The sequence below is a fragment of the Podarcis melisellensis genome (assembly GCF_964234715.1).
Source record: "Podarcis melisellensis genome assembly, chromosome: 5".
In the NCBI taxonomy this organism is placed as follows: Eukaryota; Metazoa; Chordata; class Lepidosauria; order Squamata; family Lacertidae; genus Podarcis; species Podarcis melisellensis.
This window is the reverse complement of record NC_138537.1, coordinates 44,630,229-44,657,641: the sequence shown is the minus strand read 5'-3', so window position 1 is coordinate 44,657,641 and position 27,413 is coordinate 44,630,229. Positions and strand designations below refer to the sequence as shown.

Below are 27,413 nucleotides of genomic sequence, written 5' to 3'. Positions count from 1 at the left end.
TGAAGATTGTATTAGCTGGTGAGATGCATTTGCTCTGTGGTACCCACATTCATGGTACTTGCGAGCCATTTGCAGTGAGCAACCCAGCACTTACTAGAGCCAGTCTTTCCTTTCTTGTTGGGCAATAACGGTCCAGTTTAAGAAGATCTTACTGGGAAGGGATGTTAAAAACTGACCAAAGCTGTAGGAATAATGAGAATGAACCATGCTTATTAGTCCCTTTTTGGTGGCCCTCCACAACATTTGATGCTCTCCCGCAGCCCTTGTCTACCTTCCCAAAGCTGGTAAGCCAGGTGCTGGGCTTTGGGAGGAAGGCATGAGGGCTCTGTCAGGGACCTTGAGTCCTTGTGCCTCTTTCCTAAACCCAAGTTAGTGCTTTCCCAGCTTTGGGAAGGAGGTGGGGAGGGCTCTAGGACTCTGCCAGAGCCTCACACCTCCTTCCCAAAGCCAAATGCTTCACTAGCTTAACTGGGAAGGCAGCCCAAGGGCTGAGAGTGTGTGTGTCAAATATTCACACTCCCCTTCCCACAAGGCAGTGTGCAGCCTGTGGGTTCCGTGTTGAAGTCCTCTTGCAACCCACTTTGGATGAAAAGTTGGGCCACCCAGCTCTAGACATTGCCCAAACATCAAACACTGATTTGTCTGAATGTGCGGTAATTGATTTGGAAAGAGATTATAACTCAGAAAAGTTTGAAGTCAGAATATCACCAAGGACAAACAGGCTGCCTCAAGACATGTCATCTTTATTTATTTGTGCCTTACAGAAGAGGAGGAAAGAATGTGAGCAAAACAGTTTCTTTTAGTTCAGGAAACTATTGCAGTGAAACTGATAGGACATGATGGTTTTGTGTGCTCAAACCTTGTGGCAGGATGCATTAATGCAAACACATCACAATAACATAATCTTCAGCTTCTGCAGAAAGCAAATTCTGCTGGCAATTTTAAGGCATTGAAAGAAAATCCACACTAGTAAGTTCTATATAAAACTTGGCACATATTCAAATGGTAGACTGAAAAGGTACACTGAAGGTTAGCAAATCCAGATGGAGGATTGGATTCTATCATCAGGATTCCTTTTTGAGAAAATAGTAGGTGTGAATCTTTCCTCCCTGTGACTCTACTTGTTTGCAAACATGTGAATTTAGTCTGCCAGTGTCTTGAAATGGTCAGAATTTCATTAATCAATCTACAGCACCATTTTACCAAGCAGAAGTGATTCTGTGTATGTGTGTAGCTGCATCATTTCCAAGTCTGGCTGGCAAGGCTAACAAATATGCTCCTCTAAGTCTATTAGAGAAAAGTCAGAAGAACCACTACAATTCACTGGTGTGGTTATCATGTGGCAGTGAGTACATTTAAGAAAATACATTAAGAAAAAATACCTTAATAGTATGTTATTAAGAAACTTTGTCTCTAATACAGCACATAGAATCCATATTGCTTTCCATAATAGAGAAATAAGCAGCTGGCATAATTCTACACTCCTTTTCTAATGGTGAATCAAAAGCCAGGATATCCATGGTTTTGAGTTGCCGATTGTGGCGATAGGAAACAGCAGATATCTAAGCTTTTGAAACGACGTTAGGAATCTGTGCTCTAGAAGACTCAAGAGAGTGGATCCTTTTTCTTTTAGCCTTATTTTCATACACGGCTAAAGCTAAAATCTAGGAACTGATTACAACACACCTGTTTCCTTTATTCTTAAATTGCTGGCACTACTGATTGTAAGCAATTACTATTTTAAATCTACAAATATGGCACAAAGTGAAATGGACAGCACAATGGTTCACAATGTAATCACAGAAATGTCTGTCCATGCTTCTAACAGAAAAACAGGGCTCTAATACTCCAAAAGAATTATCATGTAGGTTTTTTAAAAAAGGAAGAATGCACCAGGTTTAGCTAGTGAGATAACAAAGATATATTTAAGTGCATCTTCACTATGTGCTATCATATGACAGAGAGCTCCCATGTGCATTGGTACAGAAAGTTGGTCCACAGTTATTTTGTGGCTTAGTATTTATCTTCCTAAAGACATTTGCACCTTATAAATGTCAGTAGCTTCCACCTAGTATTTTTGAATGCATTGTGCTTCTTTCTAGAGTACACCAACCACACAGCAAGGCAAACAAAATGCCCTGTTTTCTCTACCCCTGTGGTCCAGAAGAACTGGAAACAGAATAAATCATCTAATTACTTGCCTTCAAGAGGCGGGTAACGAAGATTAATCGACAAGGTGCAATTGCTGGATATTTTGTATCTTACCTGTGAAGGAGGTTCACTTTTCAACTGATTCTGAATAGCAGGTTCAGCAATTAAGTCAGACATCATGAAGGAGCCCTGAGTCATTAACTATAATGTGTAACTTTTAACTTTTTCTACTAGCTGCACTTCTGAGACTTCCCTCTTTGCTTAATTTAGAAATTGTGAGATCTGGCTATTACATAACTCTGCAGTTTGCCAACTAGTTTTCCTATAGAGTCCCTCCCCGCCCCCGGAAAATAATCAAACTTTGAGCCCCCTCCCCTTTCTTTTCTCCTAGTGATTCTGGATGTGGTGCTCTTACTAAACTAGTCTAGTGATGTGAAACATTAGAACTTTATGTGTACATGAGCTGGTAAGCACCTTAATTCAGGCATAGGCAATTTAAAGGTCTAAGCTATATTGTTCCCTCCTTAAAGGTTCATTGTACTTAAGGTGAAAGGTTACACTTTTTGGTTTGCAGCACCCCCCTCTTCCAGATTTGTTCGTTCAGTTTTCTTAGTGGATGTTATGGTCTCCTCAATCATTTCAGCAAAGGCTTCCCCTACTTGGCTTGATGAGATTTTTGAAGCCAATTTAGCCTCTTCTTTCTCCTCTTTCTTAAAAGAGAAAGTGGGGGATATTTTGGAACTGCTGGCCATAGAGGAACTGAAGAACCTGGGTTGGAAGGAGTAAGTGGGGTTGGAAGGGGGATTCATTGATGAAATGCTGATGCTTGAAGTGCTAAAACGTGTCTCCTCACCCTCCAGCAGTTTCCTGTAAACACCAGAGAAGGAGAGATTATTATTATTTGGGGTTCAATCCAGGATTAAGCACATTTATGAAGAGGTGGGACCATTTCTAGTCCTTATGTTGGTTAAAAGCAGAAGACTAAAAGAGGGGTGAGTAACCAAGCATTTTTTCATGCCCCAAAGACCCACAGGAATTTGAAAATATTTGCAGATTTTTAAAAATCCCCTATGTTGTTTAACATCTGTATGAAATCGCTAAGTAGGGTCACCTAGAATCTTGAGCACGTAGTCAGGAATATTCTGATGACACAGAGCTTTACTTCTCATTGACATCTACAAGTGTGGCAGTAGATGTACTGGACGAATGTCTTGCTTCAATAATGGACGCTCAATTGAAGCTCAATCCAGATAAAACTGAGGAACTGTTAGTGCGTGGTTCCCTAGACTGGATGAATTAGAGCTGGCCTGCTCTTAATGGGGTTACACTCACTCTGAAGGAGCAGGTACATAACTTGGGATCCATCACTGGTGCTTGAAGTTCAGGTGACCTCAGTGATGTAGAATGCCTTCCATCAGCTTAAGTAGGTGGCCCAGCTATGCTCCTATCTGTACATATGCTGCCCACACTTTGGTAACCTCTAGGTTAGATTACTGTAGTGCATTATATGTGGGGCTGCCTTTGAAAGGCAATTTATAAACTGCAGCTGCTGCCAAATTTAGTGGCAGTCATGAAGAATACAACTCATAGGTGCAGGGTGGAGTTGGGTAAAAGACCTACTGTCAGGCATGATCAAATGAGAGGTGTCAGAGGCTGTAGCATCTGTACATATGCTATTTCCTCTACTTAAGGGATTCTGTAAAGTCACAGCAGCTTTTAAGAGCATAAACTATACCCTGTTACTTACAACCACATCTTCCAGAGGGGTTTTTTTTGTTGTTGCAGCAGACAGAGTCTTATAGCTGTTTAAAGACCAGCAAATGTATTATGATATAAGCCACAGGTGGAGAACCTATGGCCCTCCAGGTATTGCTGGACTATAAGCCATGCTGGCTGGGGCTGATGGGAATTGGAACCAACATCTAAGCGGCCACGGGTGCCTCACCTTTCGTATAAGCTATAAAAGCTTATCCCACAAAAAATTTCATTGTTATTCTAGGTGTCACTATATGAACTAGAATATGTTAATTTATAAAATGTATACTGAAAACACCTAGTTTTACTGTACTTTATCTACTCTCAATGCATTGCATTACCATCAATGCAAAATGGTGGTAAAGCTTCCTAGTGAGCAGCGCTAAATTGACTCCCACCAGCCACTAGGATAGGGTTGGATTTCATCACAGCCTATTTTGGTGCTATGCTGTTTACATAACCAACAGGCAAGCAGGGCTTTGATAGTCACTGTTACCTGTATGCTGCTATCTCTATATCCAGGGCCATTTTGACATTCAGCAAATCTTGGTATTCTCTCAGATGCCGAGCCATTTCACTTTTTGTGTCTCTCAGATCACTCTCCAGCTGATTGACAGTGTCCTGTAATTCAGATGGACAGATATAAAACTGATATTTTAAAGCCAAAGATGTTGCTGAGCAGCTTCTTTTCCTCTTAGAATGGAACTGTGGCAAAATCAGCAATATTTTATAAACATGCATTTGCACAAAACAACATGCAAATTCAGGTCTACCATTAAAACATGTATAAGCCTGCATGACAGCTTTCTGGGTACAACCACCATGAAGTCCTATGTGGAAAACTGGATGGGATTTCTCTCAGTGTTCCGGAACACAGACACAACCCTCTCCTATATGAAGCTATTCAAATATTATTATTTATCCTTGGAGGACTTTCTCTGGATTCTCCCCCACCCCCTCCACAAGCATACACTGCTGGAGGAGAAGTGGGTGATGATCAGCGATAGCTACCCTTACAGCTACAGTGCCCCAAATTTGTAAACTCAGATGAAGACCCCAGCCATTTGGGATCTGCTTAAGGGAAAAGGTTCACACCAGCAATGTATAAAGGACACCTTTATTTCACATATACCAAAAGCTCAGTGTCAAGTATTTGCAGCAATGATTCTGTATCTCTGATTGAATCAGAGGCTGTTTTTCTGCATTGCTTAAGTTGCACATTTCCGCTAACAAATTCGCATTCAGAATCTTGGCCAAGTAAATGCTCCTGCTACACCTGTACAGTTGCTAACTAGGGCCGCCATTTGATTATAAAAATCTTAGTTGATTAATCATAGGACTTGTAAGTTATTAACTCGTTAAATTTGCTTATTAATATGGCAGTCTTTCTTATGAAGAAAGCTTTCCCCGTTTAAATGATGTATGCATGTATTACAGAAGATTGCCAAATAATTGGGGGGATTTTTTTAATCATCACAATTTTCAGCCCTACTTTAAGCCCTAGCTGTTGATATGTATGCCTTTAAAACTAATCAACAGATTCACCTACATAAAATGCAATCCTATAATTCCTCTTTTAATGTAATACAGCTTCAGTTTGCACTATGTTAAAGGGGGAGCAGTGCAAGCTTAACTTAGAATGTGTGTATCCTTTATATAGCCAAAACAGTACCTCCCATACACAAGAAACTTATAGACAAAATATTCCTAAAATTTCCTCCCAACAGCCCAATGATGACAGAGCATTTTCAGTTGCCAAGGAATGATGACTGTACAAGAGGGAAAAGCGAGGAGGAGTAACAAAAGTAATGGACTATCCTGGAAGAGCCAATGTCTGGCTGGCACCCTGAACAGAAGCATACCATATTTTCTTACTGGCTCCACTAGCTAACGGTAGATTGGTTGCAATGCATCTTGTTCAGTACCATGGAGAGAGGCATAGTTTCCTCCACTGTCTTTTAGCTTCAGTTCAGGCTGAGCTCTACTCTTCTGAAGAAGCAGGGAGATGTTAGAAGAGGTATAATTCCTCACAGATTAGAGGGAGGGATGTCTCAAGGCTGACACCACCCTTTTCACTATTCAAACCCAGGAACTGTGAAAACACTAAGCAGGCACAGTATCCAGATGTGGAAATCAGTTATTCCTCAGTATGAAACCAGTGCACAACCAGGGGCATAGCCAGGATTTTGGGGGGCTTTTGTTAGGGTGGGGGCAGAACCTCAGATTTGTTTTGATTTTTTTTTATTTGGGGGCAGCGGCCCCCTGCCCCCTCTGGCTATGCCCATGTGCACAACGAATTACCATGAGACTGGCGGGACAGATGGACACACAATCAAAACACTTCATGGATAAGAGGTTCTGTTTATGGGCCCAACTGCACTACAGTCAAGAGCTCCATGGTAAACTGTTAAGAGCTTTCAAGGTGCCCAGAGAAATAAGCATGCAAGTGATACCCTTGAATGGCTTTTCTAAAAGACACCTGCACAAAAAGCAAAACTCCTAGCCTGTTTTAACACCCCATCCAGACGGAATGTGTTGACAGACTTTCCCCCACCCCTCCTAGCAGATTTTTGGAAACGAGATTCTCAAACGTCTGAGGGCAGCTGGAGGCTTCCAAGCACTGGACTTAAGTCTGCTGTGAATGAACCAACGGTCTGATTCAGCACATGACAGGCGACAAGTGTCATCCTGAGCCAACCCAGAGATCCGTTTCCTGCAGCTTTCGGCGGCTAGTGATCGGAAGCCACCGGGGGAGGGGTGGGTGGAGAAGCGGCGCTTACGTGCGCGATAGGGGGCGAGCGCGCTAAGGCGATCGACAGCGTCTGGCCACGAGGTGTGTCCTCGGACGCGGTGCGGAGAATGACGACGCGGCGCCTGCGCGGAAAGGCGACCTCCCCTCCGCCCGCGCGCGCGCGCCCTCACCTGCAAGCCGACGGCCTCGGCGTGGTGGCGCTCCTCCATCTCGTGCAGCTGCCGCTCGAGGGACTCGTTGGCGCCGCGCAGGCTCTCCACCTCGAGGGTGCGCGCCTGCAGCTGGCGGCGGTACTCGCCGATCTCCTCGCGGCTGGCGCGGATGGCCTCGTTGCTGCGCGCCGCCTGCTCGCTCAGGTTGGCGAACTTGCCGCGGTACCACTCCTCGGCCGCCTGCAGGTTCTTGGCCGCCAGCACCTCGTACTGGCCGCGCAGCTCCTTGAGAGCCGCCGTCAGGTCGGCCTTGGGGGAGTCCGGCTCGACGGCGGCCAGCGCGGGCGCCTGCAGCGAGGCGCTCAGCTCGGCCAGCTCCTCCGAGTGCACTTTGCGCACGAAGGCCAGCTCGTCCAGCAGCGCCTCCACCTTCTTCTCCAGCGCCAGGCGCGCCAGCGTGGCGCCGTCCACCTCGCGCTGCTGCGCCCGCAGCGCCTGCTCGGCCTCGGCCCGGGCGCGGGCCTCGTCCTCGCAGTGCGCCCTCAGGCGCTGCACTTCCTCGGCCAGCCGCTCGCGGTCCAGCGCCGCCTGCGCCCGGGAGGCCTCGGTCTCCTCCAGCTGGGCGCGCAGCTCGCGCAGCTCGGCCTGGAACAGCTCGGCCAGCCGGCTGGGCTCGGCGTGGCGCTGCCGCAAGGCGCCCAGCTCGCTCTCCAGCAGCCGGTTGTGCTGCTCCAGCTGCCGCACTTTCTCGATGTAGCCGGCGAAGCGGTCGTTGAGGCCCTGCAGCTGCTCCTTCTCGTTGGTGCGCGTCAGGCGGAATTCGTCGTGCACCGCCGCCGCCTGGCTCAGGTCCAGGCTCTCCGCCTGCGCCAGCCGGTACGAGGCGGCATGGCTGCTGCGGGACACCGACTGCGAGCGGTAGCTGCTGCCCGCCGTCGAGCTGCCCAGGCGGGAGGAGTAGCGGGGAGGCTCCCCGAAGATCTTCCTGTAGGAAGAGGCCAAGTAGTGAGAATCCGATCCGAAATTCATCCTGGAGGCAGTAGAGAGGCTCCCTGCGCCGTCCCTGCTTTATATAGGGAGGCGGGTCGCCCGTCGCGCCGCAGAAAGGCGGGGGTGGGGGGAAGCTGCACTTTTAGGGCGCGGTCGAGGGGAGGAGATTGGGATGAGAGGGACAGGCGGGGGATGAGAGGATGCTGGGGCGCTCCGGCAGCCCCATTGGGCGTAAGCAGGAAGGGAATGCAGCGGATTTAGGGGTGCAAGTGGGAGAAGGGCTGCTCCTCTACAGGGTGAGAGAGCTTGGTATATGTAGGAACGATGGTCATTGGTTTGCAGAGTAGCGGAGGTAAGCGGAGGTGAGAAACTTGGGCTCTCCCTGACTAAGACGGAAGAAGGCAGAGCAGACAACGCCTATTGGGGAATGGGAAGCAGCTGGCGCTGCTGGCTGAAATCTTGGGGCTCACGTCTGAGGAAGGATAGAAGGCTTGGAGGGACCTGGTAGTGCTGGTGGTGCATCTTTCCGGTCCTAGCCTCGCATTCCCGACTGACTTTGCTAGGAAGCATGACAGGGAGAAATGCTGATGGAGCTGTCCATTTTGCCGCAGTGCTGATGTCAGTTCTTCCAACCGGCTGCCGCTGAAGGTTGGGGACGGTTCCACCCAGCGCAAGCTGTTTTGGCTCTTGGAGATAGACAGTTATGATATACAGAACTGCTAGGATCCGTATCCCTTAACCAGCTTCCCAATGCTGTTGTTTCTCCGAACCATAGAACCAGTTTCTTTCTCAGGGTAGGCCTGTGTGTGTTAAATAATGGAGCTCTTCAATTCAGTCAGAACATTTGCTTTGTTGTACTGTGCACAAACAGTAAAGAAGACTGGAGGGTAACACTTATTGATTGCTGCAGTGAGGAAGAAGAGAAAGACAGGAGTGTCCTAGATTTGCTAAGGGAGTGAATTTAGAATGGGAAGATTAGAGTATATTAAACATACTGCAGTGTAGCAGGACCTTGAAGATCCTGCAAAACTGTAGTTGCATCCTGTTATCATATTGCGTTAACATATTGTGCTCTTAAACTGGGGGAATATACTATTTCATTAGAACAACTCAGTCTGATAAGAATATGTAAATGTGGTTTTCAGAATGAATTTCAGCAGGACTGCAGGAGTGTTCTTAGGAGGAAGTGTTTGGCTGTAGATAATTTGTAGTGCCAGTATTAACACATGCAGCCACAGTTTCCCTGATCACAGCACCAAGGAAGGAAGGTGAAAACATTTGCATCCATGACTCTGCATGATACATTGCCCCTGCCTAACATGAACAGTCTTTTAAAAATATTGTTTGTGTTCAGAAAATACACTACTAAAATGTGTGATTTAAATCCTATCATCTCAACATGGTATTTAGTCTGGCATTTCTCTGTGGAGATGTACATATTCTCTAGGTGAGACCATACCCCCAAACCTGGAATTCAGTTCTCTGTAGCAGGGTTGCAGGAACTTTTTCTGCCCCTGGGCCACATTCTCTTGTGGGCAACCTTTTACTGGACCACTGTAGTCAGGATGTCTTGGTCTAGAAAATGTTGCAAGTGGCATACCAGCTGAAGCTGGCAAAAAGCACTCCTGGTCTCTTGGGTCTCTAGTGACAGAGATGGCTCAAGCAGTAGACCCAGTCTGCATATCTGCTCCTTCAGAGGGAGAGAAACCCCATCCAAAACAGGCAATTGACCACTCACCCACAAAATCTCCATTTTTATCCAGGATTTAAGCTCAGTTTTTTGACCTTTATCTAGTCCACCATTGCAAGACCCTAGTCCAAGACTTGCACAGCCTCTCCTGACTCCATGTTGGCATTTAGGGCTTCCTACCAGAACATTCTGACTTTCTTTCAGTTACCTGGTTGGTTGCTATGTAGAATTGTCCTTTGAGTTCCTTCCAGGATACTTGATTTCCTTTCTGTTTTGGCCTTTGATTTAGCTGCACTTCTTCCCTAATTCTGGATCTGGAGTTATGTGCTTTTGGCTGTGGGCTATTTTTGGTGCACAAGTGGCCGTATTCTTTCCAGCTTTTGAGACTGGATGGCTGTAGACCATAGGCATGTTCAGTGACATACCTACTGACACCTTCCAGTCAAGGTGGAAGCAGAGGCTCACATGGAAGCCCCACCCCAACACCCTCAGGCATCTCCTCCTCCACCCTCATTCTAAACATCTGCATGGCACTTCTACTTGACTTCATTTGAATGTGGGTAGAACTTTTGTGCTATCTGGGATCCTGATAAAGAAGGTTCCCTAATCATGTGAGGGATTCTACTCACGTCCAGACAAACACAAGTAGAAGCCCCAGTGCAGGTTTGCCCCATGAACAGGTGGAAAGTTGACAGACAGGGAACTGATGTGCCCAAGGATGTGGGGAGGCTTTTGTGTGTGATTCTGCCCCTTGCCACACTTGCCTTTGTCAATTCAAGTTCTCCCATTGACTTGTAACCCTAAGCCAAGTCATTCAGTGACCCCAGCGGTTCTCCAGTCACCCTCTATTCTTTTCAGGTCTTCTTCCTTCTGGCTGTCTACCAGGAACACCAACCAACATGAGCTGCCAATCCAACTAACTAACTGCTGGTGACCAGCACTTGGCCGTATATACACTTCTTCTGGATCCCTATTCTAGTCCCAGTCAATCAACGCTATCTAACTATTAATTCTAAACATGCAGTTTCCAATCAGAATATGAAATTAATCAGTAAAGCATTAATGGCTTAACATTCTGTCCTGTCTGACATTCAACAAGGCAGCCCAGCATTACAGAATCCCGGGAAGCTCAAATATCTGGAGCTTTTTCCTGGATAACGCCAGATCCACTCGTGACCGACTCTGGAGTTGCGGCGCTCATCTGGCTTTATTGGCCGAGGGAGCCGGCGTACAGCTTCCGGGTCATGTGGCCAGCATGACTAAGCCACTACTTGCGAACCAGAGCAGCGCACAGAAATGCCGTTTACCTTCCCGCCAGAGCGGTACCTATTTATCTACTTGCACTTTGATGTGCTTTCGAACTGCTAGGTTGGCAGGAGCTGGGAGCTCACCCCGTCGTAGTGATTCGAATCGCCGACCTTCTGATCAGCAAGTCCTAGGCTCTGTGGTTTAACCCACAGTGCCACCTGCATCCCTCTCAGAGGATAATAAGGCCTTAAAGCAGCAGTCCTGTGGCCTGGTTCTTAGCACTCTGCCTGCTCTCTGTTAGTTCTCCCTAGGTTTGTTGTTGGCATAGACTGCCAGGCATGGACTTCTGGCGTGAACTGGTTGAACACAGAAGAATGATGGGAGGAACCAGCTGGGGAACTCCCAAGAGAAGAGGGCCCAGAGCCATGGGATTGGGTGGGATGACAATGAGTGGTCGGAGGGAGAAGACTGGGAGGACGTGCTGGAAGCTGAAGAGTGCATAGTGAGTGGAGGGAATCTGTGGCAGAGAGAAGTCTAGAAGTTGAAGCAGGAGAGGAAGGAGTCCAAGAGGAAGATTTGAATCTGGCTGGTGGAGGCATGGATGTCTCACCCTCCTGCTGCAACAAGCTTTCCTCCCCCCAGTCTCCCAGAACCAGGATAGGCATGAAGAGGGTAGAGAAGTTAGCTTCACATAGGTGCAGCCTCAGATTGGGGAAACCATGGAGAGGTGGGGACTTAAGCAGCTGTGGGGAGATGAGGCCATCCAGTCTCAGCAACTGCTTCATAGGGGCAAGACCTGCTCGAGTTGAGTTGCTGTGCTCATTAGGCCTGACACTCCTGTGTGAATCCCATTTTTGGTAATAAACTCCACCTGCAGGCTCGCTCCTGTCAGCCCCCCCCCCCGTGTGTTTGTGTAGATCACTGCGACATACATGCTCAGAAGTTTCTTCATCTCGAGATTCAAATTCAGGGGTCCTTGTATTGATGGGTCCTGGCTTATGAGCTCTCTGGTGTAATGTTGCTGCCTGGGTTGGTGTGTGCCACCTCTGGCTCCTGTGCTGCTGTTCCACCTTACCTGGCTGGTCCCTCCTCACCTGAGTCAAAATTGGGAAACAAGCTGTTGCTCAGGGTGAGGGTCATGACACCTACCAATTAAACTAAATAAAGCTGGCAACTTTGACATATTTGCGATCAGCATTGCACACGGTCCACCTTCATGCGGAACTTGGTAAAACCGTATATTACTACTCTCCTGGCTCTGCTTTTGCTTGGTTTCCAAATGAAAAACGGAAGCTTTCTCTTAGCATCTTTTACCGCAAATGGGCTCTGTGAAGCTCATGCATTTTTCAGCACACTATTAAACCAGGGCTGTAGCTACATGTTTTATACTATCTGACTTCATGCTGACCACTTACATCAGAATTCTCTAAAGGTTTCCCTTTTGCTCGACTTGGAACACATTTCAGAATAATCGTGAGTACGATGATAATTATGATCTGTCTGTGCTCCTGGGATCCAGACTAGTCTTGGCAACTAAAGAGTCCACAGTGTAGAGAACAGGAAATTAATCTCACCCTTTGCTTCTCCACCTGGGTCAGATCTTGTTAGTTGCTACAGGTTTTCTTCACATCCCCCCCCCCCTTCCCAGCTTTTTAAAGGGAGACTTAGAGGTGGCACAAGCTGGGGACCACTGTCATGTCCTGCATCATCTGTGAGTTTGTGAACTGATGTCCAAATATCCTCTGGAAGTTACTGATTGCTGGGAAATACAACTGTTCTTCAGTATCTTCCCCTCCAATCTTGGATAAGTGCTTCTTGTGTTGTGCATATTTACTCCTGATTTATGCCTGCAGCTGAGTACCTGAAAACAAATGCACTCATATGTGTAACCCATGGAACTGCATATGCAAGTAGTAAAGCTTTGATTTTTAAAAAACTTACATGGAACACATAAGAGCTCAAGAAATTAAAGAGAAGAAGAGAGCAACCTAAGCAGCACTTAAGAGTTCAAGGACATAGGCTGGTATTTCAAAATATGTACTGAAATAAATGTTGGATGTTGATTCCTATAAGCATCATACGAAGCATTGCTCTTTTGATTGTTAAAATAAAATGGAATATGTTATATAATCACTTTCTATTTCTCTCTCTCTCTCTTTTAAATGTTGGAGAAAGATTTGTAATTACTCACTAGCTTACTCCCTGGATGCATGTAAATATCTACCTCTAGACAATTGGACAAGCATGCTTTGCTGTTGGAAAGCTTCCAAGTGCTGTGGAAGTTCCAGGGACACAGCACTTACCCAGATTTAGTTTTCTTTGGAATGAGGTCACTGGAGGCTTTTGCTGTTTTGTAATATTTTAATTTATTTGTAAGTACACAGATTGAGCAAGAGGGACAACTTAACATTCCAACAGTCAGCCAAATCCACTGTTCCACATCAGATCTCCAGATTCCCTCTCCAAATGGTACTTTCTGGAGCTTAACAAGTCCTCTGTTTATCTTTTCCACTTCTCCAAAAATTGCAACCTGCCTCCTTTATTCACACACGGAGGCCTAGAATACATCATTTGTAGCTAGACAAGAAAGCATACTCCCATTGCTCCCTGCCTAGGGTAAAGGTAAAGGTACCCCTGCCCGTACGGGCCAGTCTTGACAGACTCTGGGGTTGTGCGCCCATCTCACTCAAGAGGCCAGGGGCCAGCGCTGTCCGGAGACACTTCCGGGTCACGTGGCCAGCGTGACAAAGCTGCATCTGGCGAGCCAGAGCCGCACACGGAAACGCCGTTTACCTTCCCGCTGGTAAGCGGTCCCTATTTATCTACTTGCACCCGGGGGTGCTTTCGAACTGCTAGGTTGGCAGGCGCTGGGACCGAGCAGCGGGAGCGCACCCCGCCGCAGGGATTCGAACCGCCGACCTTTCAATCGGCAAGTCCTAGGCGCTGAGGCTTTAGCCCACAACGCCACCTGCTCCCTGCCTACCTCTCATATTTTTCCTCTATTCACAATATCCCGGGCTAGTCCTTTGTCACACAGTAATCTTTCATATGGCAATTAGCTCTCATAAGACATGTCACCTGAACATCTCAAGCTATTAACACTCCTTTGTCAAGTCCAACCCACACTGGTAGTCCTATTAACAGAAATATGATAGAAAACCCATAAGAATATTGCAAGCTGCCTCCAGAAGTTGGGTTAGTGGGCAGGGGGTAAATACAGTATTCAAAACAACTCTGTACAGTGGTACCTCTGGTTAAGAACTTAATTTGTTCCGGAGGTCCGTTCTTAACCTGAAACTGTTCTTCACCCGAGGTACCACTTTAGCTAATTGGGCCTCCTGCGCCGCCGCACAATTTCTGTTCTCATCCTAAAGCAAAGTTCTTAACCCAAGGTACTATTTCTAGGTTAGCGGAGTCTGTAACCTGAAGCGTCTGTAACCTGAAGCGTCTGTACCCCGAGGTACCACTGTATAACATTGCAGCCTTAAATCCAATAAAGGAGAGGTGACTAAACTGTAGCCTTCCAAATATTGTTGGACTCTAAATCCCATCAGCCCTAGCCAGCACGAACAATAGTCCTTTCAGGAATTCTACCTTCAAGTAATCACACTTGTGTGAGAAAGAGATTGCAACCATGCTTGCTGAGTTCTAAATCATATAGGAAACCTTTGTTTATATATAGCAAACTGCCCAATTCAGACATTCCCTGTTAAATGCATGAATGCCAGAAGACAGGACCAGTGAGGATGCAAACATTGGGGGTGGAAGCAGCAGGAGCAGCCCTGCTCTTCCTTTCACAGGACTGTAATTGTGTGAGGGGAGAATGCCCCAAAAGAACATGTGGTAGACATTAAGGTGTAATGAGCACAGTACAATGGATGAGAAATGGCAGAACACAATCACTTTGAAGTCTTAATTAACACAAACACATGTATATTTTAAATTCAGAACAGTTAATTTAATTATTTTATTTTTTTGAAAAAAAAACAACAGCTGAACTTTTATTGTTTTCAAAACCAAAAATGAAAACATTGCTCTGTTTGATGAGTGGGGAGGGGCTTGGAAGGAGGTGTGGTCTTGTATAGAGAGGGGTGGAGTAAAAGGGGGATCTGGATTGGAGGGGTGGGACAGTGCCATGTCTCTCTCCACGCCGGAGGGTTGAGGGAGGGAGTGGGTGGTGGGGAAGGGGCGCCACGGGTTGTGCAGCTCGCTCTGTCGCCCTCTGGCCTCTCACTGCACCGCTTGCTCGTTGGCGCTGCTGCCAGAGTCCTGGGGCTTCATCACGTCTGGGAGCTCCGGGGGGCTGGAGAAGGGATCAATGCGGAGGGGCTCAAAGGCATCTTCACTGGCTCTGAAGGCCAAGCCAACTGTTGCTGGGGCCTGAGGTCGTGCCGTCTGGTTGGTGAAGCCACAGTCTCCGAGGGTTTTGCTGTCATCCAACAGTTGGTCATCCTTGTATAGCCTTTGTTCTTCTGGGGGTCTCTTAAGTATCCCCTCAACAATTCTTTTCAGCTCATACACCGTACTGGACTCCTTGGCGTCTGTGAAGATGGTCGTCTTGTGACGTCGGATCATTAAAAAGACGTCCATCTCTGCAGCCGCAACCTCAGCCCAGACCCCCCAGAGAGGAAAAAGCAGCAAAACCCCCAGTATCCCAACATGCACCCAGTTAATTTAATTATAACAAATGTATTGAATAAGCAATTGTAAATGCTTTGCATGCAAAATGTCACAGGTTCAGCCTCTGGCATCTCCAGCCAGGGCTAGAAAATTCCAAAATAAAACCGTGAAGAATTACTGGCAGGCAATGTAGAATAGACAGTACTGATCTAGATGGACCCATGATCTGACTCAGGAGAAAGCATGTTGCTGTTTCTGTCACAGTCTGTTGCCAATGTTCATGGTTCCTCTACTTTCTGAATCTTTGTCCATCTGCTTCCTTCTCTTCCTAAGCTTCTCAACTTAGTTGTTTCTCCTTATCTCTTCAGCTGCTCTATTTTAAAAAGCTACTCAGCTTTGTCAAGTATCCCCCAAACCATTTTTTACACACGCACACACACTATGTAATGTCCTTCACTAAGGCCACATTTTATATCCTTCTAGCATTACAAAGGCTTAGTAACATGTTTGGGATGCAGAACATCTCAAGTTCATTACCCAACATATCTATTTAGAAATGATCTCTGCTAGCAGGGCTGGAAAAGGTTTTTGCTGGAGACCTTCCTTTAATCCGCCTTCAGAACCTGAACTTTCAAAATATATTTCAGGGACTATTCATTTTTGGAATGATGCAATTCTATGTATCAGTGCCAGATTTTTTATTTTAATATGTTTAATATGTTTATCTGAGGACTGCTGCAAGTCCGTTCTACAGGGACCAGTATAAGGGATCTTCCTAACATTCTGCTGTCTCTGTCTAGTATTGTTGCAACAACAAAAAAAATTCCTTCCAGTAGCACCTTAAAGACCAACTAAGTTAGTTCTTGGTATGAGCTTTCGTGTGCATGCACACTTCTTCAGATAAGTTTAAAACCATGGAGAGACCTGGTCTGAACAAAGACATTGGATTCTTATCTCATTATACACGACAAAGCCATTTTCCACCTTCTCACCCCTTGCTTTTTCCTGTAAGACCTATTGCAGTCGTTAAGAGTCGTCAACAGGCTCATCACAGCTATCTGCCAATCACCCATTCCCACCACCCTTCTGAGTAATACCCCTCCCCACCTTCTCACTATATACAAGGGTCTGGAAACTTCTGTTTCAGTGTATCTGAAGAAGTGTGCATGCACACGAAAGCTCATACCAAGAACTAACTTAGTTGGTCTTTAAGGTGCTACTGGAAGGAATTTTTTTGTTTTGACTATGGCAGACCAACACGGCTACCTATCTTGTAACTAGTATTGTTGCAGTGTGAGGTTCTAAGGGTTCCAGGCACTCACCCAGGGTTCATGTTTTCCTTTTGTCAATGAGGCACGGCAGAGATTGTTGTATGTTTATGATATATAGTTTATTTACACATATATACAACCTGAGCCTACAATGGAGGGGTTCACAGCATTAACACCCCAAAAGGATCTGGTTTCTGTTACAGCTGCAGCCTTGGATTCAAACAGAAATCAAACATCATGTTCTGCTTCTCTGGCTTTTCAGCCAGCAGCTTTTACTTCTAGCTCATATTACACACAGACTCTAAACTCTGGCTTTTGTCCTCCTGACTATCTAAGAGCTGGAGGAGGGGCCCCACCTCTTTGCTATTTGGCTCAGAGCATTTGCCTTCTTAATGGCCTTTCCCTTTGTTCCCTTAACACTTGTTGAGTCCATGGATTAAGTGTCTGGCACCCACAAATGCCTAAATGTACTGTTGGGTTTAATTTTGTGCCTTGAATTCCTCTTTAAAAAACAGAAACACTGCATTGAGTATTGTACTTCAAGTTATGTAATCTGCTTGGGTATATATTTATTTGTTTTCCTCAAAAGCAGGATTATAAATATAATAAACACATGTAATAAGGAAAGTGTTGCTTTTAAAAAATGAATGTGATGGAAACAGCTTTAACAAAAAAAAGCTTTCGTAATATGAATATTTTTAACTGGAGGGTCCTAAGTATTTGCCTGTATTATCACACAAACCTGAACTTTATTCTGTTATTTCATAATAGCTACTAATATGAGAAGCGCGTGGGAGGCTATTCATTGTGGAAACTGTCAGATCTGACTCTGTGATCCAGCTGGAGCGATACCAACTATACCAATGCCCAGTCAGTCAACTTCCTTCTTGCGTTTTCATTTGCTAGGTGCTTCTCCTCCCCCTTGCGCATGGCATGTAGTCTTTAGATTGTTCAGGGATGGTACACAAATTACCAGCATTTTTTCTTCCCTGCTCTTCGGCAAGGAAACTGCATTAGAAAACATGTTCAACCACACATCCTGAAGAAATTGAAAGGGTTTGTTTGATCTACAGTGCTTTTGAGACAGGTTGAAGGAATATCGATTCTGTTTTTTTAACACAGAAAACATAAATAAACTACTGCAGCTAATGCAGTCCGATTTGTCCAAAAAAGTTTTAAATGCCTTTAAATAATCAATGGTTCCAAAATGGACAGCAATGGCCTGCCTCATTGATTAGCTGCGGCACACATGCAACCAGAGCCACAGCTATGCTATAAGCAAGAGGACAGTACACTTGCCTAGCTAAACATTTTTCAAAAAGAAAAAATAACCCCTCCTTCTTGCCACTGTTTGGTGATCTGGGTAAGTGGGAAGAATAATGGTGTGGCCAAGATGACAGGGGCCTGAGAGGGAGAGAGCAAGACAGCAGCAGTGGGGGACTCAGGTGGACATCTGAGGAAAAGACTTTTGCAACCCCATTTGCCATTGAACCCAATGTGTTTTGACTATATGTGATTTTGGCTTTAGGTGCAACCCCCGGAACGTAACCCCCTCATAAATTGCGGGCTTACTGTAATGCAACAGGTAGGGAGCCGTGTTGGTCTGCCGTAGTCAAAACAAAAAAATTCCTTCCAGTAGCACCTTAGAGACCAACTAAGTTTGTTATTGGTATGTATGAGCTTTCGTGTACATGCACACTTCTTCAGATACCCTGAGTATCTGAAGGGTATCTGAAGAAGTGTGCATGCACACCAAAGCTCATACCAATAACAAACTTAGTTGATCTCTAAGGTGCTACTGGAAGGATTATTTTATTTTATTTTGTAGTGCAACAATCCTTGATCATCTTTCTCAAATACAAAGCACACAAATCATTTTGAATAAGCTGTATAGAATTGTAAAACCCCTCAAAGGTCCCTTTGAGGCCTGTGCCCATGGCACCTGCCTAGTTGGCCTAATGACAGCCCTGGCCCTGCCCCTCCACCACCCTGGCTATGAGGACCAACTACTTCCATTCGTCTCTTCCCCACCCAGAACTACCTCCTCCACTCCACCTGGTCATTCTTTTAAGAGTACAAAAGCCCTGGCGCTGAAATTTCCCTGGTTTTCCTCTTCACTTTCCAATCCTTTTTCCTTTTGTATCAGGAATATTATATCATCATCCCATCCTCCACCCTAAGGTTCGGGGGTGGGACTGACAACGACAGATGATGTTTGACACCTGTCGCTTCCATTGCGCCAACGTTTGGTAAAGGTTTGTCCGGCTGGTTCAGCGTTTTTCCTCGCTTGTTTCTAGTTACCCCCAGCTTCATTGTCAGGTGGTCGCCGATCTGTAAAACCTGAAAAATGTACGCCAATTAATCAAGTAGAAGACAAAAAACTTTGTTCCCCCCTCCCCCCCCCCGCTTGCGTTCAGCCGTTGAGTGCGGCCTACCGGCTTCCTGGCTGCGTTTGCGGCATTGCTGTAAAGCGTCACGTTCTCCTCGGTCCCTAACCGCGGGAAGGGGGAGGCAACGAAAGGGCCAGCCCGCGCAGGCGCGGTGTGCGCGAGGTCCAGTGCTGCGGCAGTTCAGTTGTGCGATTTCTTTTTCGCGGAGAGCGAGGGGCGAGTGAGAGCCGCGCGCGCGCTGGGAGAGGTGAGCGGGACGGAGGCCGGGAAGCAACGGACTGGCCTCTCGCGCCCCCGTAGCGGCGCGGGAGGGGGGTGGCGGGAAGAAAGGCGACCCCCCCTCCCGCCCCCACTCCTGAGGCAGGGGAAAGAGGAAGAGAGCGCGTCGTAGTTCTGTCACGAAACCCCCAAAATGACGCGGGAGACGGGTCTCTCGCTTTTCCCTCACGGAGGGAGGAAGGAAGGACCCCGTTCCCCACCTGGCGTCACTGCCGTTTTCCGCGCCGCGGGGAAATGAGCGATTGAAATCCCATCCTGTGGGAGAGGAGGGAGCTGGGGAAGGTGCCTCACGTTGGCCTGCTGGGTGGGAGCACTATAACTTTCTTTCTCTGTTTCTCTCTGTGTATGGATGTGTGTGTCTGAGAGAGAGAGAGAGAGTTTGTGAGTGTGTGAAGTATGAGTGATGGACTTGAGTAGAAAAAACCCCAAGCTCCCATTCCAGAAAGGGGCAGGATTTGAGGTGGGAGAGCACCCGCTCCCCATTTTTAAGTGATGCTTAAAGTTAACAGGGTTCTCCCCCCCCCCCACGCCCCGTGAGTGGCTCTTGAGTATTTTCACCTCTCTTCAGTATTTCTAGTGCAGTGGTGCTGCCTCATCTTCTTCTCCTTACTGAATGGTATCCATAATTCTTAACTAGTGCGGTGTTAATAACAGGAAACTGGAGACACGTTGCTTCTTCTTTTTCTTCCCTTGGGGAGAGAGACAGAGTGAAATTGTGGTGCTTACTTCCTATGTTCTGTTGAGGATTGAGTAGAAACACACTCTCGTGGCAGCACAAAAATGATCTTAGTCAAAATTATTTTTTCATTCCACACACCCTCAGCCAGATGTTGACATAAAAATCATCTTTTGTGTAAGAAGGTGGGCAGTGATTGTGGAAATCAAATTTCTCTTTCTTGTCTCCACAAAGGCCTGTGATTTGTGCGGCTTTCTTTCCCTAGTTTGGCACCTGATAACTCTTGACAGGAACAACACTTTTAAAAGAAGATATTGCTGCACGATTCAGACACCAATGTCTGTCTTCATCAATTCCCTTCCATCTCATGCTGCAGCCTGAAAGAGGTTGCTGCATCCAGCTGCATGGCACAGCAAGCCTTTAATTTGTACATTTTGTTCTTCTTACTCCATCACTGCAGCTGTCTTTACTTACATTCTGTGAAACTTCCATTTCTCTTGCACAGTCACTGAAGGGCTGCATTTTCCAAAATTCGAAGAGGGGAAGTTCTTGAGGTGATTTTTTTTTTTTTTTTTGGTATGTAGAAATCACTTGGTGAGTATGTTTGACTCTGGGTGATCTGCAAAACTCGTTGAATAGAAAACATGCAGTCAAGATAGCTAATTGTAGGGGTAGAGACTGGCATTTTGTTAAAACCAAGGTTTAAGTAGTGCAGTTACTTACGTACCATGAAATCTATGCTAAAATCCACTACATTTGGCCCTTGTCCTGAGATTGAACAGCAGTTTGGAAAGACTGCTGACATTTTCTTCTTTGTGTCACTTCATTATACACACTCATGAAATCTGGTGCATAAAGAGGGGGCAAATTCTGTATAGTGTTGGCCTGGCATTATGATAGAGGCAGTTGGTCTACCATTATGTCACATATTTCAGGCAACCTTCCATAGGGATTGGGATTATATTTTCTTTCACTTTATTTAAATTTTGTTCGCTTTGGCACCACCAACCTACAGCAGAGAAATGGCTGCCAAATTGGCAGATTTCTCTATCCATTCAAGCTTTTAAGAGTGTTTTGTTGCAACATTTAACAATTCTGCTGTAGGCATGCATTGGCCAAATGACCAAGTATGTCTTATTTGTATTTTTGTAATATTAACAGCCATTCCTGGAACTGCAAATAATTAAACTCTCAGATGTGCCAGTAGTTGAACTTAGTGCACTCTGAAAATGCCATCTGGCCTGCTCACTTTTGGTTTTGTGTTCACCTAGACAAAACAGTGTTTAATTGTTGGCAGAATATACCACTGAAACATGCATCTAGAACATTTTGGAAAAAATCTTAATTACCTGAGTATATACTGGTAGATTTAGAACCAGCCCAAATTTCAGTACTTATGCAAGCTTGTGATCCACTGATAATTGGTGGATCAGTGTCTAAGAAGGTTAAAACTTTGGTATAAATGCTAGTTTGTTTGTTTTCCCCATGTTTCCTTTTTTATGATACTACCAGGAAAAAAGGATGAGCCATGGGGGATTATTGTGAAAGCCTGAAGCAGTTGTGTGTTGTGGTAGGGAATGCTTGGAGATATATGCTCTACCCACTGAGCTATCCCATGTATGTAGGAAAGAGAGAGGATAAGCAGGTCCAAGGATATCAGTTATCCTGCTGAATGTGGAGAGGGCATGGTGGGTGGGTTGTAGTAGTGTTTATAGATGCATGCATCCTGTCCTTTGCTGTGTCCACCCCATCTTTGATATCATCCACTGTGTCCAATAGCCTGGTTTTGTTCTTGAACAGCAGGTCTCTTCATAATAAGACTGTGTTGATCCATGCTCTTATCATGGATGAACAGGCTGACCTGGTGGGGGAGCTGGGTGGGTCTGACCTGACACAGCTTTACCCAGCTGGGTACTCACTGCAACACCAAACCAGACTAGAAGTCTGGCGGGGAGGCATTGCCATTGTTCATAGCAGCTCATTCTCTCACTAGGAAGCCTTTCCACTTAGGAGCTGGACTGGAGGGCCTGTTATGGGTCACGGAGATAGTCTGGGGATGCTGTTGTACCACCTACCCTACTACCTCCCTGATCAAGCTGACTGAGGTTGTTTATGGTGTGGTGTTGGAGGAACTAAGGAACATTCTCCTCTGCTGGCTAACAGTTTTGTTAGCTCCTTAGGAGCCATGGATAGCTGTCCCAGATAGTCACTGGCTCAGTGCACGGAGCAGGGCATATCCTTGACTTAGTATTCACCCAGGTGGGGCAAAGGATGGTCTGGATATAGGAGTGGCGTTTGTAACCCTGTTGCCATGGTTAGACCACTTCCTAGTGAAGTTTGGACTTTTGGCAGCAGCCCCTTCCTGCAGGGGATGGGACCAATTTGGATAGTCTGCCCTTGGAGACTAATGGAATTGTATAGGTTCCTGACTGCTCTGTGGGATTTCCCAGTGGATAGAGCCCAGTGATCCTGTTGAGGCCCTGTTGTCATTGTGGTATGGGGAGATGATGAGGGCTGTTGATGTGATTGTTCCTGGGGGTTCTGTCTGATGCTGCAGGGCCTGAATTGTGCCTTGCTTTACTGAGGAGTTGCAGTCAGTGAAGCAAGCTGGAAGACAACTGGAGCATGTATGGTGGAAAACCTGCTCCAAAGCTGATCAAACACTTCTTACATTACACAGTTCTGCCTACTAAAGTGGCAGTCAAAGAAAAAAAGTTGCAGTGAAGAATTACCGGTACTTTGCTGCCAGTATTGCTTCCTTGATGACCCATCCAGCAAAGTTATTTCAGGTGGTTTGGAGACTAACTGTACTAGAAGTAGTAGATGCATCTTTGGAGCACTTGGTAACATGCTGGGAGCAGCTTGCATGGCACTTCAAGGATTAAGTTGCCCAGTTCCGTAGTGCCTTAGGTGCAGCAGTTTTTGCAAGTCCAGTCAAGGTGTCCAGTGCAGCACCTTCTATTTCATCATAATACAGTACATGAGTCAGGAGAGGCTGAGCATGGTCTGGAATATTGTCTGGATGCAGTTGTGGAATGGATGGTGGCTAATGAACAGAGTGTGAACCCTGAGAATATGAAGACACTGTTGGTGGGTGGTTCCAGTGTCTGGGTGGCTGGCCATTTTCCATTCCTGAATGGGGTTACTCTACCTCTGAAAGCACAGTTGCATAGTTTGGGGGGTATTCCTGGATTCATCTTTGTCACTTGAGGCTCAGTGGCTAGGCATGTAGCCACTACAGTTAGTGCACCAACTGTGGCCTTTTGTGGACAGGTATAGCCTGGCTACAGTAATTCATGCATTGGTAACTTCATGGCTCAATTATTTCAGTGAGCTCTATGTGGCCCTTGTGCCTGATCCAGAAGCTCCAGCAGGTGGAAAATGCTGCAGCTGGACTACTGATGGGGAAAGATTACTGCCAGCACATAGCTCCGGTGCTTAAAAGCTTGCAATGTCTGCCCATATGTTACTGGGCCAGGTTCAAATTCTTTTATTAATTTACAAGATTCTTAACAACATGGGGCTAGGATATCTTAAGGACTGCCTGATATATGCCTGATCATTGAGATGTTTAGGGGAGTCCCCGTTGTTAGTCCCTCATGGCTCAGATGCATAGCTTGTAACTAGAAGCTATACAGTACATTCAACTATAGTGGGCCCAAACTTCAGTGGTTAGTCACCCCTGATGTAAGGAGTTACTGATCCCTCTCTATTCTTTTCCCACTCTTATTACATATAACAGGATACATTTGCTTATTTATTAAATGTATTTATAACACACCCCTTATTATTTACAGATAGCATGGTGGGATATAAAAAGGCATGAAATAAAATTAGACAATTTATCAGGTACATTTAGTTGCATTTTTATAGTTATTGATTTGTCTAAAAAAGAACACTCCTTGTTAATAAGCAGAACTATTTAAAAATAATGCTAAGACCTGTTTGTGAAACAGAAGCCCTAAACTTAGTGGTGCTTAAAACTTTTGGTTTCATTGAATTTTGCACGTTTGTTTTTTACTGTAAGCTTCTGTGATAATCCTTTGTGTTAGTTGGCAGGGTATTATAGGAATATACTTTGAGGTTGCATCCTTTAATCAGTAAAATAATATTCAATATTTCTCAGTTCTGTTTTCATTTCTGCTGATGAAATGTTAAAATAAATTATCTGTGTTGGGATTATCTGTGAGCTAAGATAACATTTACTGCCCCCTATTGGTGTAATGAAGTTTCATTGATTGTAAGGTGCTGATCCCAATAAGATAAACAAATAAATTGAATGCCTTTTAGTGATGAATTTAATACAGGGACTTGGAGATACAGTATTTCATAGAATGTTAGAAGCCTTCCGCTGTTTATCTATATATGTGTGTATATATGTGTGTATGCTCTGGGTATTAAAACTTTGCTTTTTTTTGTTATGCAAGCCTATTGTGAAGGAACTAGAAAAAGCAGGGTCATCACACATCTTTTGTTCTACCACCCAATTCTGTTAGCTGGTCAGGTCAAAGTACTGAAACCATGATAACTGAAAGGAGGATGTATACAAAAACACACACAAAACAACAACAAAAACACCCCATCCATTTATAACAAGCTACAAAAATATTTGAGCTCTGTGTTCAAAAATAAGAGAACTGTCTGGCAATTCCACTTCTCCACTTTTTAACTGTCAGATCTCTGTGGAAAGCTACTTAATTTGTCAGCATTTGCAATATTTAGTTCAGTGCTGTGTTAAAAGTGGGGGGGGGGGAGAATAACCTATATGTGTTGTGTTCTATTTTTGAAATGTGCATTGCTTGCACACAGACACCTTCTCATATGCATCATGTTAGCCTGGGAAAAGGCTTTATACCTTGAGCATGCAATATGGTAGAAGTTCTTTGAAATTATCTTTGGAGCAGAAACAGCCAGTTGCTTAGTTATAATAGTGTTAGAAGCACTGTAATTGAAATAAATTGCAGAAGGTTGTTTCTGATGTGCTTGGCATGTTTACAGGTTCTATATTTATTTGAAGCTATTTACAGATGCTTGGCCTTTAAAATAAGTTTTTGTAATTTAAGAAAGGTGCCATAGACTTTATAGTTCAGAATTTTAGCTGGCTAGCCGCCTATGCTGTTAACATACTTATCCTACTGACTTACAAAAGTATGTCAGGGTTCAGCTCAACTTATTTTTAACTTGTACCCTTCACATCATTTGAAAAGAAACATTTGTTAAAGTAAACAAAATCATTAACCCAAATGAAGATCAGTACTGTACAAGGTTCCTGCATCCTCCTTTCTGATTCATCATAGCAGCTTGAAATCTGTATTGTGTTGTGTCAGTTGGTATGGACAGAGGTGAAAGCAGTAAAATAACTTGGAATGGAGTTACATTAAGGGATTGGATCCACTTTATTTACACTGGTACCTCGGGTTACAGACGCTTCAGGTTACAGACTCTGCTACTGCTAACCCAGAAATAGTACCTCAGGTTAAGAACTTTGCTTCAGGATGAGAACAGAAATTACGTGGCGGCGGCAGCGGGAGGCCCCATTAGCTAAAGTGGTTCCTCAGGTTAAGAACAGTTTCAGGTTAAGTACGGACCTCCGGAACGAATTAAGTACTTAATCTGAGGTACCACTGTATGTGTGTGTAATTTAAGAATGGACCTCTGAATAATAATAATAATAATAAAATGGACCTCCAAAATGAATTAAGTTCTTAACCCCAGGTACCACTGTATTGAAGTAAGAATTCGAGTATGACCCTATGGAATTTTTGGTAGAAATCATAATCCATTTTCATCACTGGAATGAAACCTCTGTACTTATTGATCCGCTTTGGTACTTCAAATTTAAAAGGGTGTTGCCATAGTTGAGGCACCAGTTTAGTTAATTGGCTAATACTATTTTCTTTTGCATCATTAAACACATTATTTTCCATCCTGCCAAGCATTACAAGATTCATTGATGAATCTTAGGTCCAGTTCAGACACTTACCAGGGCTGAAGATCTTCTCTCTATGGTGAAGGAGCAAATGTGTGTAAACTTAGAATATCTTACTCTGACACAAGGATTCAAATCATTAATTCTTTGAATTCACAATGGGAAGAGATTCAGCCTTCTGTGTGTTTGGGTATTTGCTATTTGGATCCCGGTGTCAGATTTAAAGTTAAGTTTGGAGGAGGAGAGGCACTTGCCAACTATTGTTCCACTCTACCAGGGGAAAAATGATTTTTGGCTGAAGTAAGCTGCTTGTATGGAAAAACTGTGCTTCTAGGGAGCTGAAGGTTCTTGAGAAACATAAGGTAAAAGTAAAGGGACCCCTGACCATTAGGTCCAGTCGTGACCGACTCTGGGGTTGTGGCGCTCATCTCGCTTTACTGGCCGAGGGAGCCGGCGTACAGCTTCCGGGTCATGAGGCCAGCATGACTAAGCTGCTTCTGGCAAACCAGAGCAGCACACGGAAACGCCGTTTACCTTCCCGCCGGAGCCGTACCTATTTATCTACTTGCACTTTGACGTGCTTTCAAACTGCTAGGTTGGCAGGAGCTGGGACCGAGCAATGGGAGTTCACCCCGTCACAGGGATTCGAATTGCTGACCTTCTGATCGGCAAGTTCTAGGCTCTGTGGTTCTTGAGAAACATACATTTTTATTAATTTATGTATTGCTTATAAGCAAAAAAAGGGCTTCCTTACATATATGGAACTGATGTCTGAATTTTAATTACTTCTGTTCGCTTCTCCCCATATGTATTCCTAACCATCTCTCTTACTGAAATGATGAATGGAAAGGAAATTTACCTCAGTCCTTTAATGCATTCATTCTCTCTGTTGGCTGGGGCTGCCCTCACCCCCAAGGAATTAACATGTCAGTTTAGGAAAGTTTTAAATAGCAAAATGCAAAGAGATTGAAAATTGAGCAATTTGGGCCACATTAGTCAGCACAGCTGACCTAAATTGATGGTTGTAAAAACTTTATACTTTAAGTCTTTCCTGTGTTTAATGATTTACAAATCATAATTGTGATACCATAAGGATATTATCCTTTTATTAGTTGCTGCTGGAATGACGGTGGCTGGAGACTAGAAAATGTCCTCAGACTTTTCAAGAGGCAGTTGATGGAGAAGCCAAGTCCCAATATCAAACAGGCCAAAGGCCAAGTCAAACCTGATACCTTTGCAACTGATGGTTCCTGTTTCTCCCTTTCATCAACTCCTTGTCTGACAATTTAAGACCATTTCCTGCTTGTGCTGGTTTCTGGAGAGACTGCTTCAGTATGCCTTGTTTATAGTGCTTTATCTGCTTGCTCCTATACTCCCTCCAGGTGTGTTGTTACATAGAATGAGACACGAGAAACCTGCAATTGTTGGTCTGTTGCTGTTAATTCTTTATTGTAAATGTTAAATTGTGTAAATAAGTTTGATATTCCATTAATAAACGGATGTAATTTAG

The 27,413-nt window shown here is 45.0% G+C and overlaps 2 protein-coding genes, 3 long non-coding RNA genes and 1 pseudogene across 12 annotated transcripts in view; 3 read left to right on the top strand and 3 right to left on the bottom strand.

The window, feature by feature from the left end:
* Window positions 1-723: 723 nt before the first annotated feature.
* On the bottom strand, window positions 724-8,144 carry INA (internexin neuronal intermediate filament protein alpha). Its single transcript, XM_081911598.1, has 3 exons — window positions 6,829-8,144; window positions 4,403-4,527; window positions 724-3,018 (listed from the first exon to the last, which is right to left on the bottom strand). The coding sequence occupies exons 1-3, from the start codon at window positions 7,837-7,839 to the stop codon at window positions 2,706-2,708; spliced, it is 1,449 nt and encodes a 482-aa protein (XP_081767724.1). The 5' UTR covers window positions 7,840-8,144; the 3' UTR covers window positions 724-2,705.
* Window positions 3,018-12,866, top strand: LOC309370166. The gene is made up of 2 exons (XR_014168461.1): window positions 3,018-3,143; window positions 12,387-12,866. It is a non-coding gene; the product is annotated as an uncharacterized lncRNA (long non-coding RNA).
* LOC309370163 lies at window positions 5,634-10,561 on the top strand. Its single transcript, XR_014168455.1, has 2 exons — window positions 5,634-5,799; window positions 8,143-10,561. It is a non-coding gene; the product is annotated as an uncharacterized lncRNA (long non-coding RNA).
* Window positions 12,867-14,721: 1,855 nt separating the features above from the next.
* LOC309370805 (elongin-B pseudogene) lies at window positions 14,722-15,399 on the bottom strand (annotated as a pseudogene). Its single transcript has one exon. The product of its transcript is annotated as an elongin-B pseudogene (transcript).
* A 1,959-nt stretch (window positions 15,400-17,358) lies between these two features.
* On the bottom strand, window positions 17,359-19,137 carry LOC309370161. The gene is made up of 3 exons (XR_014168450.1): window positions 19,065-19,137; window positions 18,685-18,969; window positions 17,359-17,637 (listed from the first exon to the last, which is right to left on the bottom strand). It is a non-coding gene; the product is annotated as an uncharacterized lncRNA (long non-coding RNA).
* Window positions 19,137-27,413, top strand: part of NT5C2 (5'-nucleotidase, cytosolic II) — an 82,525-nt gene continuing 74,248 nt past the window's right edge. For 5 of the 7 annotated variants that reach the window (XR_014168448.1, XM_081911593.1, XM_081911594.1 and 2 more), the window contains exon 1: window positions 19,138-19,266. The gene's annotated coding sequence lies outside the window, so the exon portion shown is untranslated. Of the gene's footprint in view, window positions 19,267-19,412; window positions 19,603-27,413 lie in introns of those variants that run through there. The other 2 variants (XM_081911591.1, XM_081911590.1) reach the window with 2 other exon arrangements.

Excerpts from the sequence above, each read along its gene's own strand:
- INA (XM_081911598.1), bottom strand. The coding sequence starts at position 7,839 with ATGAATTTCGGATCGGATTCTCACTACTTGGCCTCTTCCTACAGGAAG. Across the intron at positions 4,528-6,828 it reads CCGAGGCCGTCGGCTTGCAG|GACACTGTCAATCAGCTGGA; the intron begins GTGAGGGCGCGC and ends TCTGAATTACAG. Across the intron at positions 3,019-4,402 it reads ATAGAGATAGCAGCATACAG|GAAACTGCTGGAGGGTGAGG; the intron begins GTAACAGTGACT and ends TGGTGTTTACAG.